This window comes from Papilio machaon, chromosome 22, assembly GCF_912999745.1.
Source record: "Papilio machaon chromosome 22, ilPapMach1.1, whole genome shotgun sequence".
Classification (NCBI taxonomy): domain Eukaryota; kingdom Metazoa; phylum Arthropoda; class Insecta; order Lepidoptera; family Papilionidae; genus Papilio; species Papilio machaon.
Genome location: NC_060007.1, coordinates 33,395 through 46,521, shown reverse-complemented (window position 1 = coordinate 46,521; position 13,127 = coordinate 33,395). Strand labels below are relative to the sequence as shown.

General features: G+C 38.3%; 1 protein-coding gene across 1 annotated transcript; it reads left to right on the top strand.

Annotated features, from left to right (window-relative positions):
- Positions 1 to 8,444: 8,444 nt before the first annotated feature.
- On the top strand, positions 8,445 to 12,912 carry LOC106715123 (cytochrome b5). Its single transcript, XM_014508347.2, has 4 exons — positions 8,445 to 8,530; positions 12,008 to 12,136; positions 12,250 to 12,378; positions 12,579 to 12,912. Exons 2-4 carry the CDS (start codon positions 12,017 to 12,019, stop codon positions 12,702 to 12,704), a joined length of 375 nt encoding a protein of 124 aa, XP_014363833.2. The 5' UTR covers positions 8,445 to 8,530; positions 12,008 to 12,016; the 3' UTR covers positions 12,705 to 12,912.
- The last annotated feature ends 215 nt before the right edge of the window (positions 12,913 to 13,127 follow it).

Below are 13,127 nucleotides of genomic sequence, written 5' to 3'. Positions count from 1 at the left end.
ATTGCGTTTTATTCCATTTACTTACATATCGAGGAGGTCACAAACATCAGAATATCCTCATTGCCAATTTTTATACGAATATATCGCCTGGTTTTGAAATATAAAGCATACAAACATCGATTTTTAAATATCTAACAAAACTTTTTTTTTTGACGCAAAGTTGAATTGCGTAATTGTTTAATTTCTGAATATCCTGATACGTTGGTGGATATTTGAGCGAAGCGCGGCAGCTTGCCGCCGCTGCTCGCGCCGTCGCCAGCGCGCATCGCGGATAATACTACTTGTAAGTCCGCAATTGACAATGAGGTTCTGATACCGACATCTCTGTATAAAACATATCTTCATCCTGTCATTATGTTTGACAAAACAGAGATAACAATAATGTTTTAAACGAAGATTTTGCCCTCAGGACCCCAAAGTGTTTAATAAGCACCAGAAATATATTTACAGTAAAGAGACTTCATTGCTAATAGTATCATTTCGTATTGAATTAATAACATTTAAGAAAACAGTAATGTATCCAATAGGGAAATACTCGTAACATTATATTGTATTTGGAAATGTGATGATTCTATTTTTCTGTTTCAATGTTCTAGTCATCTGACAATAATTACAATTATTTTAGTTATTTTAAGTACATTAAAGTGGCAGTGTCAGAGCAGTGGGAGAGAGAGAGAGAGCAGAGAAATCGTTTCATCACGTCTTGGGACGGTTGCTAATGAAACACGAACAATTGCACCGCCGACGCTGAGCCATTTTCATTTGCGCTGAAATGAATCGCAGCGACGGCGGGCGCGGGCAGGGGCGGGCGGGGCAAGGCGGGAAGGGGGCGACTGCTTATTAATAACAGCTTAGTACGAAATTAAAACTTCCCCGGCCGCTATCCTCAACGATAATTTGCGCGCACGTAAGCAAAGTTTACTTGAAACATACCAATTTCAATTCAAAGCATTAACCGCTCACGGAACTGAAAGTACGAGACTGGAGACGATAAGAAGTCGGCAGTTGCTCATCGCCAGTAGCTCCTTGCCTGTGCTGCGGCCGTCGTCGACCTCAATATTGCAAATTCCAAATTTCAACCAAATTCCTAAAAACATTACGGCAGTAAAAACCATTTGATGCATTGAAATTATATATTCAATGAAAGATACATAATAAACAACTATATTTAACTGTGAATGAATATTTATAAGTTCATTGTAATGGAATCAAAGAAATAAACTAAAATAAAACTGCCGTGGAAATGACAAACATTTAATCCGATAACTGAAATATTTCCTCGGAAACATATTCAACTCAACTTATTCCTACATCATTAAGAAAATGTTGTTAACTTTTCAAAGTATCACAATTAAGATATTAAATTTAAGGGTAAATAATATAATTTGGATACGTCAAGAAACTTGAAAGCGAACAATTTCCAGTAAATTAACAACAGTGTGCCAGAATAACTATTGATTTCTAACTAAGTGTTACTTATACAAGAAACTCAGAGCGAGAACGGAATCACGTTTGCTCGTTATTATTCAATTCAAAATAATAAAGCTACGATATGCCTCAGCCCGTAGCCCGTAGCAGCTGTAGCGCGCTCTACGCTACGTACCCTGTAGACCGGCAGCGCTCTATTAAGAAAGTATTATTTGTGTTTCATTCCGGCGTTTCAAAGAAAATATAATAAAAAGAAACACAAACACTTTCTCCATTATTTGCTTTGCAAAGTGAGTGCCGTCCGCCGTCAACTGAGCGCGGGGCTTCTTGTGCCATTATGTTTATCAAATCAAAACAAATAATTATATTTCTAACTGCTTTGTATTTCTATCAATTTTACTACCTTTTATTTGAGAAAAAAAATACATAAAACCATATTATGTATTTTAATGACTCAGGCATTGGTGGTGTGCAGCTTGTAGTGATGCAGGAAAGAAGATGAATCCAATCTAACGCAGTTTTTTATCTAAACAACGTTTGAAATGTTATACATATATATAAAAGAAAGTAGTGTTAGTTACACTATTTATAACTCAAGAACGGCTGAATCGATTTGACTGAAAATTGGTGGGCAGGTAGCTTAGAACCAGGAAACGGACATAGGATAATTTTTACCCCGTTTTCTATTTTTTATTCCACGCGGACGAAGTCGCGGGTAAAAGCTAGTTTATCATAAAGTAAGATACTGTCATACTAGATAAACTATTAAAAATATGTATTTTTCATTTTTTTAAATACATGGAGGTATGGAATCAAAGACTTAAGAATTAGTTCATTTTATAGTGACTTGTAAGGATCGTGTCGTCAGTTGGGAGAATAAAACCGGAGCTTCTATAAACAGAGCAGATATTTTTCCCTTCTTTAAATTTTCATGTTCAACGTTTAAAATAGAACAAAATGATTGGATATACCTTTGAAAATATACAAGATAAATTATAATAGAAACTATGTAAGTTTCAGAGTTTTCAGAGTTTATCTTTAGAGATTTTTTTGTAATGAGCCTATTTTAGATGATATTTAATTATAATATCATAGAAGGATAATGTCAGTCCTAGCGCGTCTTCTTAACATTAAAATTGTAACGGGAAAGGAATCACGACTTTAACTTGCTAGTACACATCGAGGCGAGGACGATACGCTCGGCCCTATCAGTTGTCGGCTGTTGAGCTGACAGCGACGTGCTCGTTAATGGAAACAATTCCTCTAAACACGATAACTATAAAATGTTACCATTTTGTATTGGTATAAGTAATTGTTGTTATAATTAAAGTTTAGTTGACAACAATACGTATAATTAGTTAGAACCCGACGCGCTGTATGTTTTAAACTTTCAGAGATTTAATAGCATCAGAGGTAAAGTTACCAAAACACTTTCCGATTATACTTTTGTAGTTACTATTATAGCTTTAACTGAACAGTACTTTGTCTAAAACTTTTTAAACTATCTTTTGTTTTATTATTTTAGACTTTTGTTCATATTTTTACTTTTTATATCTAAATAAAATATCTATGCAGATACAAAAAAAAAATAATGGTACGTCGGATAGAACAAATATGTAAATGTGTGAGGTACTTACCGTAAGTAACTCTATGAAAAGTTAGAGGAACCTCGCGCCGACTGCTTGCCTCGACTGTGGTCTAGTCACTGCTCCTGCCTGCTCAGGCGAAGCCTTATATACGGGTTGGCTGCGGTCGAGCAAGGGGCGGGACCAGCTCGCGCAGCCTATCTCTGACTCCGCCCCTTTTCCCAACAGTACGTCGTGACGTACCTGATGACGTCACCAAAAATGTTAATGATCGTCGGAAAAGGCCTGAGGTCATGTGTCAAAGGTGACACAATATCAGCCCGAAGTTAACCGTAACTGTGAGCAATTAAAGTTTTACCAATACTTGTACTTAAACCTCAATATATTATTATACTAAAAAGTAAATTTACACTTGAGACAGACTAACATGAATAACCGATAATACATAGGGTTTCATCAGAAACAAGTATTGTATGTCGTCTAATAGTGGATGTCGGATGCGATTACGAGAGAAATGTGCTTAAAAACGTTTCTAGACAAACTTCTGTTGGGTGTTTGAAAAGGCACAAAATGTAGACTTCGAAATAAAAGTGCCATTTATTGTTGAAAATGAGCGCGTCCCGTGCAGTTCCCTTGCGTCCTTCGTGCGTACTCCGTGCGGCTCAGCGCCAGCGAACGCCCAACATCACTTCATCAGGATCACATTTGTAACTTGTACATGCAATTGGAAATATTTGAGTTTCATTCAAAGTGTTTCTAGTTTTAGTAAACCGCTTGCTGCGACATTTCTACTATAACTTGTGAATCACCAACTTTATTTCCCGCCGGATCTTCCGTGGTCTCCAGGTGTTCAACCTAGATCACTTTGAAAATAACTGATTTAGAACAATTCTAAAGATTAATTCTTGGATTTTTTTTATAATGTTTATGAAAATATGGAAATCTTAAACAAAATACAAATCATCATCTCCCTGGCCTTATCCCACTTACGAAGGGTCGGCACACAAGGTTTTATAAACCTTAAAGTTTTGGCTTAAGTTTTTACGACCGGCCCCCTCTGCCTGACACCAACTCTATTTGGAAGGAAACAAAATACAGAAAAATAAACTAAAAAAACATACGCACGTAACTCAGAGGGACTGGCAGAGAATAGAATGCGAATTTCCATCGATTCAAACTTTAACTATCGTATTATCTATATCTATATATATAAAAGAAAGTCGTGTTAGTTACACTATTTATAACTCAAGAACGGCTGAAACGATTTGACTGAAAATTGGTGGGCAGGTAGCTTAGAACCAGGAAACGGACATAGGATAATTTTTACCCTGTTTTCTATTTTTTTATTCCGCGCAGACCGAGTCGCGGGTAAAAGCTAGTATGTTATGTATGTCGGGACATCTTTCTATCTCTTTGTCTGTGTCTCTTTGCCTAGGGACCAGTGAGAGCAGAAATATTTGTGACAATCATAATCGTATCATCATCGACAAAATATGTATTAAAATTTTTGCAGTCGGACGTAAATTGGACCAAAAATCTCATACAAAATTTTGACATAGTTGAAGATTACGATATGAAGGCTATTATAACAACTATTCGTGCTAGGCGTACAGGCAACTTCGCCGGCAGAGAGCTACAACGAAACGTCGGAGCGAGAGCAATCTTAATATCATATCGGTTTGAAAGACAATTATGTCTAGGTGTATCTGCAGTTCATCTAGTGTTGCGGATGTTCATGGCCGTCGTTGATCACTTCGGTATTTCCGCCGCTCGTTTGCCCCCTTCTCTAATAAAGAATAAAAAGGTGTAGGACCTACATACACTGTAGATAGTTTGAAGTTGTAACTGAATAATCAATAAGAATCTCGGCGCGAATCATGTCATTGTTTGGTGAGTTCATTCTCATTGAAAGAAACAATTTACTTCGGATGCGCCATATCGAGAGTAGGTAGAGAGTCATAATTTTGTGTCATCAATAGCACACGGGGCCACACGGGCAGGATGTGGGCGGGCGGCGCCGGACGCGGTGGACAGTCGCGCAGTTATTAACAACAGTTTATGGAGATGGCAATAAACAACAATTGAAAGTAAAACTATTAACGCTTGGTGCCGCGACGCGTCGTAAAGCCTCGTTACAGTGAGGGCGCGCGAATGACCGCTCGTTAAAGTTACCGTTACTGGCTGGTTAGAGCCCCCGCTCGCTGGCCGCTGGACACATCGGCTGGCAATGCTGGTGTACGAGTATGTTATGTTTCTAAGTTTCGGATACGTTATTGAGGATAACAGTCAAAATCATCTAATCATTCTCTACTTACTGAAATAGGAGTTTGCAACGTGTGCGGCTCTGACTGCTCACTACATCTATACATACATATCTATACATCGGAAGGTCAGATATAAAATGAAAATACTGCTTATTTGTTAATGGCGAACGACTGCTTCCGATTCTGTGGAAATTAATTTCCAGTTACAAAAAAAAAAAAATTAAAACTCATATAAGAACACATCATGTTGGACTAACATAGATATAGTCTTATGTAATAACAATGTCTAAAATCATGACAGCAACTGTCCCACTGTCCCACGACATTGTCCGCGTAGAATTCAGTGCCAAAATTATTTCAGTTAGGTAATACAATGAAAATGTTAGACTTGTGATTTGATACTATAAACATATTATGTTCGCAGATTAACGCTAACACAGACAGACACTTCAATGTTAGTTATATATATGTATAACAGCTTAGTTACCATTGATTTCTTAACAACCGTTTGTATACTTAATACAATAATATAATAATGTATATTTTTTATGAAGGGATTAAGTAAACGGTCGGCGATAAAATGTGGCAATCGAAGTCAATTAGTGGCCGCAGTTAGGCCGAGTTAGTGGCGGGCTAGTGGCGCGTTAGTGCCCTTCTACGATAAGTAAGGTTTAAGTCGCTGCGCCTTCATAAGCGAACCGCGTCACCTCCCACCGGCCGCACTCATTGCAAATGATAACGCATATCCCAGCAAACAAAGCGTCATCTTGCTAAATGAATTACTTCTGAGCGTAAAGCTCTCACTCTAGGGCTGTCAAATTAAAGTATTTTTTATGTAATCTAAATGTTGTATTCTGCCGACTGCGGAGTGCTAATTACTAGTTTCACTGCATCCTGTTTTACCACCGGTCGTTTCAGGCAACTGGCCCATCGGATTATGGTAGCATAGGCTCGTCCTAGTGTGTTTGCACGAGCGCAACTGCTTACCCACTTTAATCCATTCACGCGCAGATGAACCTTGGCTATAACTCTCTCCGAATCACTAGTTATAAATTTAGTTACACGTTGTGTCAACTGTTGTTGATGAAATCAACTGTGGAAAAAGTACTTAATTTATATATGTAATCTCTTACAATTTATTGGAAACTCTTATCAAATGGTTTAATGCGGCATTTTAAATTTGTGTAGGAACGAAAACGCTTTAACATAATGTAAATAAAATTATCCGAATTGAAGTCGACAACCTTGGCGACAGGCTCGTCTGTAACTTGTTGATTCAGTAGATTGGCGGCGGCGGCGGATTTCTGCTCGTCGGACATCGAACATTGCATATTCTCTATTTACCGCTTGTTGTTTACTGTAGTACGCAATATATCTTTGTTCACTTCTCTCTAATAACTTATTAACTTGATGAGCACCAAATGACACTAGATGACTCACGCGACAAGATGCCACGCGGTTAGCCGCATCGTGCCCGCTGTAAACTTAATTATTACATTTGGTAACATGTGCTGAACTATGCTGAACATGTGCTGAACTATATACAATGTTATCTACTCGTTACGAAAAGTCGGTCACTTCCAATATCAATAAAAAGGATAGACTTGTCGACCTCGGAATTGATGCTGACACGATGTGAAAAAGAAATTACTACTAATATCTCACCGGTGTGAGATTTGCATTGAAACATCGGTATGTTACATTGCAAATACTAGTCTATGATAAGATACAAATTTGTTCTCAGTGAGGTCATTTATTTAAAATAAAGATTTCTATTCTAGTTTATTTAATTTTTAAATTTCAACATTTGCTTAATTATTTTTTTGTTTGTTTGTTTACAACGGATATTGTAGCCAGCTACAACATTAACAAATGTGCCTACAACTTGTTAACTCATTTTTGTTTCATAAAATAAAAACACATCCGTCCCTAGGTCCGGCCGGGGCCCGGCGGGGGAGGGATGGGGAACGGGGCTGCAAGGGGGAGCGCAATTAACTCGCGCGCAATATATCTTCAGTACTCACAATCAGACAAATAGGAGCTGCCAATTTTTTCCCCGCGGAGGCATTTCTTTGCGAAAAAAAAGTAAAACAATACAACGGAATTGGCAAGCGGCGGGAGATAAGTTTTGTGGAGCAGTTATTTACTGATACACGCATTAATTAAATTATAACTTTATTTATTTTTTATTATTTATTTTTATTTTTTTATTTATTATTTTTTATTATTACTATTATTTTTTATAAAGGTGCCAGCTGAAAACCAGCGCAGGGGCAGTTTAGTCTGTCCCTGCTTCGCTGAGCTGGCTCCCTTTTGCCACACTTTGTGCCTTTTATGTGTCTGTTTTTCTTTTTTTGATTTTATATTTTTTTTTTTTGTGTGTGGCAATAAATGTTTTTTCTTTCTTCTTTCTTTCTAATAATACAACATTATAATTTACTTCTTTTGTCAGAGGAAGGGTGTCAACGTGCAAGCTCTTACACATAACGCATATGCTGGACTTTAACTACACAGACTCAGTACACATCAAAATAAAAAGAAAACATACACAAATTATAATATACATAGCTATTAGTAAAAATGACATGACAAAAAAACTGCACCGGCTCATTGGTTTGCTTTGACTAAAGAAAAATGGATTAGGCAAAGTTGTATGTTTTTTTTTTTTTTTTTTTTATAAGAGAAATGGGCAAACGAGCAGCGGGAACACCAGAGGAATCGCAGATGCGTTACCGGCCTTTGAGATGGTATTTAATATTTCTTAGTACATTCAATTATTTAGCCGTTCCTATATTTGTTCATTTCTTAGTATAGCTGTAAATGTAAAACTTGACTATTTTTGTTGATTTATATAAATTATATTTCATTTTCTTTTTTCTTCATTCTCAAAGATCAACCGGTCTACTTAATAAATTCTGCCACATACCGCGGGGAATGTGGTAAAAGGTCCTGTCTCTTAAAAGTCAAAGGTATAGTGTGTGAATAGGAAATTATTAATTTTATTGTTTATTACGTATTATATTGAAAACACGTGTCTATGAGTGAGTAAGCTTAAATCGGCAGACGATAACGATATCGTATCGATAGTAATTTGGCGACGATATCTCGCGACGTGCGGCCTATCAGCTGAGCGCGCACTGCACGCCACGCACCCGGCCAAGCCGCACGCCGCCGCAAGCCGCACGCCGCACGCCGAACGCCGCCGCAAGCCGCACGCTGCACGACGGCTGCTCTAAGGCCACATAACAGCAGGTGAACCGCTTCGACTCTAAAGTATTCATAATTAATTGATATCTTGTGACGTTGCAAAGAAACAAAGTTAAACACGAAATAATTGATAATGATATCCTCTATTTCAAGGACAATTTAATATTAACACATCGACTTAGAGTGAGATACAGTTGTAGTTATCACAACGAGTTGAATACAGAAGGAAACAGGGGTAACAAATTAATCAATAGATAGACGTCTGTGAGTGAGAGATGCGACGCCGACATACATTCAGACATACCTACAGTCGAAGAAATTTATTAATACAAACTTATACTTTACTAGCTGTCTCCCACAACTTCACCCGCGTGGAGTTTAAAAGTCCTTTACAGAATACATTAAAGAAAAACATGAAAGACGTGATTAGAGAGTTGTGCTGATTCAGTTACTAACTTCCTCAGCAGTGCTGAAAAAAGTTTTTATTCAAGTTATTTTGCCTAAGGAATAACGTTGCTCCATAAAAGCAGGGGTTTTTTAGACGATTAGGGGATGAATTTCATAATTTCCTTTCTTAGTGGTTGCCTACGCAGTAACAAATATCCATGTATTTTCAAGTCTCCCAATAATATCGACTGTGCGTTGATATATTATTCAGTCAATCAATCAGTTTCTCATTTATATATATATTTATATTTATATATATATATATATATATATATATATATATATATATCAGTTAATTAACATAACATGTATTAGTTAGTAATACCGTAACAACCTTTCTTAACTTTCAAATACACCACCAATAGACTTTTTAACTTTTTTTTATATCACAAGGTGGCAAGCGAGCGAGCGGCCACTTGAACTCGCCTAAATAGCGTAGCGACCGCTGCCTATAGACATCCGCAATTTCAGATGCGTTGCCTTCCTTTAATCGACGGACGAGGTGACGCACAGAAATGAAATATTTATCTTCCTATGCATTCCCTCCTCCGTCAAATTCACTTCCCCTTGCCATCCTGCCTTTATAAGAAAGTGGTGGGAAAGGAAAGAGGACTAAATTAGGCCTCTGGTACCACCCTCATCTCACGAAACTCGGAAATGCTTTCACTCCACGTCGGTCAATTCCGGCAACAGATGTTGTTGTTGCTGGCGTCTACCACTATTTAAAAACTGTTAGTGTAATGCAATTTTTAACATTACTACGTACATAACTTACGAGTAATTGCAGTTGTACATAAGTTAGTATTTTTAAGCCTTGTTTAATCAAATTCGTGCTTAAGAAAGAAGAAAATGCACGGAATTTGTTGCAGAAGACAATCAATTCATAGTTGAATAAACTCGTACCGTAAACTCACATCACCTGCGATTTCACAATTCGTAGGCTTAAATACTGTATGTAACTAATTCTCGCATAGATGCATGCGGCCGTATATTTTGTCTAAATTAGTGCCTTTATTTATTAGTAGTTTATTTTATAACTATTTATAGTAAAAGTATTAACTACTTCCACGTGTTGATCTTACTTTTACAACAGTTTGAATGAATTCAATAAAAATGTTCCTCATTGCCAATTTGTGAATATTGCTTTTGAGTCCTTTAATAAGGGCCGCCTTTTATTAATTACTGTATTTTTTAACACAACTAATCCTGCTAAAAATTGAGTTATAATTATAAATTTATTTTTCATTGTTTGAAAAAAGTCTGAGTATCTTTCGTCATCGAACGACAGATAGACAGATAGACAGACCGACAGACCGCCAGGTACCATCTATACCATCCATCAATTATTTGCCGCGCACGGCCGCGTTGTGGTACGGTCTGTTCTCGGCGGTATTTCCAAACCAGTACGACTTAGGGTCCTTCAAGAAGTGAGCGTATATCTCTCTTAAAGGCCGGCAACGCATCGGATGCGGATGTAGATGGCCGTCGTTAATCACTTTGGTGTTCCCGCCGCTCGTTTGCCCCTTTCTCATATAAAAAAAAACTATCTTAAATTCACTTGCATTGGAACATTGGAAAGTAACCACGCAGTTTCATACAAATTGCTAAACCCACATACAAGGTTCCTCATCCGGGGCACATTTTCGGAACGTAACCTCCCGAATAGTGAGATATCGCTGTACTAAATACATACATATAATGATGTAATGGAGAAGGTGCCGTCTGTCTGTAACGTGACGTAACCCACGATAACATACATATCTATAATTGTATCTCTCTGATTAAATATTTCATAAAGTAAAAGTATTACATTACATAGATAAACATACATACTTTGTTCTAAAGATATATTTTACAATAATTATAAAACAAAGAAAGAACCGACCAAGATTTAGTTTCAATTTGTGGAGGTCGACAAGTATCTTTGTTTTTGGATTACCTTCTTTCTGTATGTATACTACATTATACGACGTTACAGCTCCCGGATTTCCGACCGCCTTTTACGCAAACTTGAGGTTCATAATCCTTGTCCCAACACTAGCCAAGGCCGCACTGACCCGCAGGCCGCAGGGCATACACGCCGAGTCGCAGGAGTGCGCGCGCGCTCTAACTGCTGTGTGGTACTTCAGTAAAGTACATTGATCTTAGACAATTAACGTGGCCTATCTAAAATGTGTTTAATCGGGCACCAACCGCCGTACCCGCACCGCGCCCGCACCGCGCCCGCACCGCGCCCGCGCCGCACACGCGCACTTCATCAATCAGAGCGTGTGCACTTCACTCTTGACGTGCAGTGAACAATGTATAGTCCAAGTCAGTGTAAAATAAAAATTATAAATACACATTTCACCGTCTGGCATTGGAATTTTAGTGTATATTTTAAAAAATTTAGAAACTTCTCAGAGTGTTGAAATAGATGCAAAAAAAATGTCTGTTTTCAATAAGTCTGTACAGCCTTATAAAGGTAAAATTGTTTAATTGCCCGGCCGGACACGAGCCTTTCTTCTTTATCAATTCTAAACTGATGAATCTGCCGCAAAACAATACACAAAACTATGATAACACTAAGTATAGTACATACACATACATACGTACATACATACAAACTATAACATCATATTTGCTGCGGTTCGATGGCGCGTCGTAAAATTTCATTTTATGTTTCAAATCTCCCTCGCCGCCTCATTTTACTGCCGCGCGGCGCGGAGTTATCAATCCGATCTCATATAATTACGTGTGTCCTGTGTACACTGTTAATGTACTCCAAATCGCTTAATATTCACTACTAATCTGGTCCTACATTTATGACACACTAAATTGCCCGTACACACATTTTATGTATATTTTACAGTGTACTTTCGACTCATACTCAGTGTACAAAATTAAAAAATTGGTTGTATTACGGAGTACTATTAATTAGATTTTTAAGATCTTTAACAGTAGCTTACACAAAATGTGAAATACTCGAGTGTAATACCAGTTGACCGTGGTCGGTAAACACAGTTTGGCACGATGACGAGCACACTGCACGTCGGATACAAACACGTAGTGTGAGTGTTGCGGTTGCTGTTGCAGGATTGCAGTATGGGCGAAGTGAAACGGTTCTCCCGCGCGGAGGTCGCGCAGCACAAGGGGCGAGCCGGCGGCCGCCTCTGGCTCGTCTACAAGGACTCCGTTTACGACCTCACCGACTACCTCGCCGAGGTGAGAGTGACCTTACGTCACACTGTGTCAACTATAATTTAACAGTTTAATTTATCTTCCCATTATTGTATTAATTGTTGACATGTAACAATAAAAAGAATTTGATTGTGCAGCACCCTGCGGGGGACGCCATCATCCTCGAAGAAGGGGGCGGGGACGTCAGCAAGGCCTTCGACGAGGTCGGCCACAGCGGCGACGCGCGGGACATCATGGCCAAGTATAAGATTGGGGAAGTCAACGAGGTAAGCACGCGCTTAGTCCGAACGACACGCTACAGTGCCAACGCGACGAACATCCTAGTTTGATCTAAATTGGCCTCCCGGTCTCGATCACGCAGTGGTGGTGTAATCTATCCGGGGATCACAATTATTCATTCCAGTATTCATATTTTCCTAATACTTACAGTTATGCACAATGCTTATGCTTAATGACACCATTTCAGGATGAAAAATATTACGACGAAAAAGGTAAAAAGAAAAAGCGCGTGGTGGAGGTGCAGCCAGAGGACGGCGGCGGCGGCGGGTCCCGTAGCCTGCTCGGCATATGCTGCTGCGGCTTGCTGCGGTAGCGCCCACGTCCGCGCCACGCGTGGGCATAACCCGACATCGAGCACGGAATCTATTGTAGTCATTTTATAAGTCAAATAGTTTTCTTGTGCAGAAGTAAACCGCGCTAGTATAATATAAAAAATTTAAATATAAGAAGTTAAGCTTGCCGCGAGTCACACCGGTATCGTGTGAAACTGTTACAAATAATTTTTTATGTAATATATGTAATATATAACAAAAATGTGTAACGTAATAAATATACTTTCATTAAATTTAAATGATAAGTTCGTGTAAAGAATGGAAAAGATTTGCCGAGAACTTTGAACATTGAATATAATATATTTATTTTGTTCAATATTGTTTGAATTTTAAAACTATGTAATGAAAATAATCTCTGTCACTTGCAGCTCTTATAACATTGTCGTTGATGATTTTAAGGAATG

What these genes read in the sequence shown, in the direction of transcription:
- LOC106715123 (XM_014508347.2), top strand. Translation starts at nt 12,017, where the DNA reads ATGGGCGAAGTGAAACGGTTCTCCCGCGCGGAGGTCGCGCAGCACAAG. An exon ending in TCACCGACTACCTCGCCGAG is followed by an intron (nt 12,137 to 12,249) that starts GTGAGAGTGACC and finishes TTGATTGTGCAG; the next exon opens with CACCCTGCGGGGGACGCCAT. An exon ending in AGATTGGGGAAGTCAACGAG is followed by an intron (nt 12,379 to 12,578) that starts GTAAGCACGCGC and finishes ACACCATTTCAG; the next exon opens with GATGAAAAATATTACGACGA.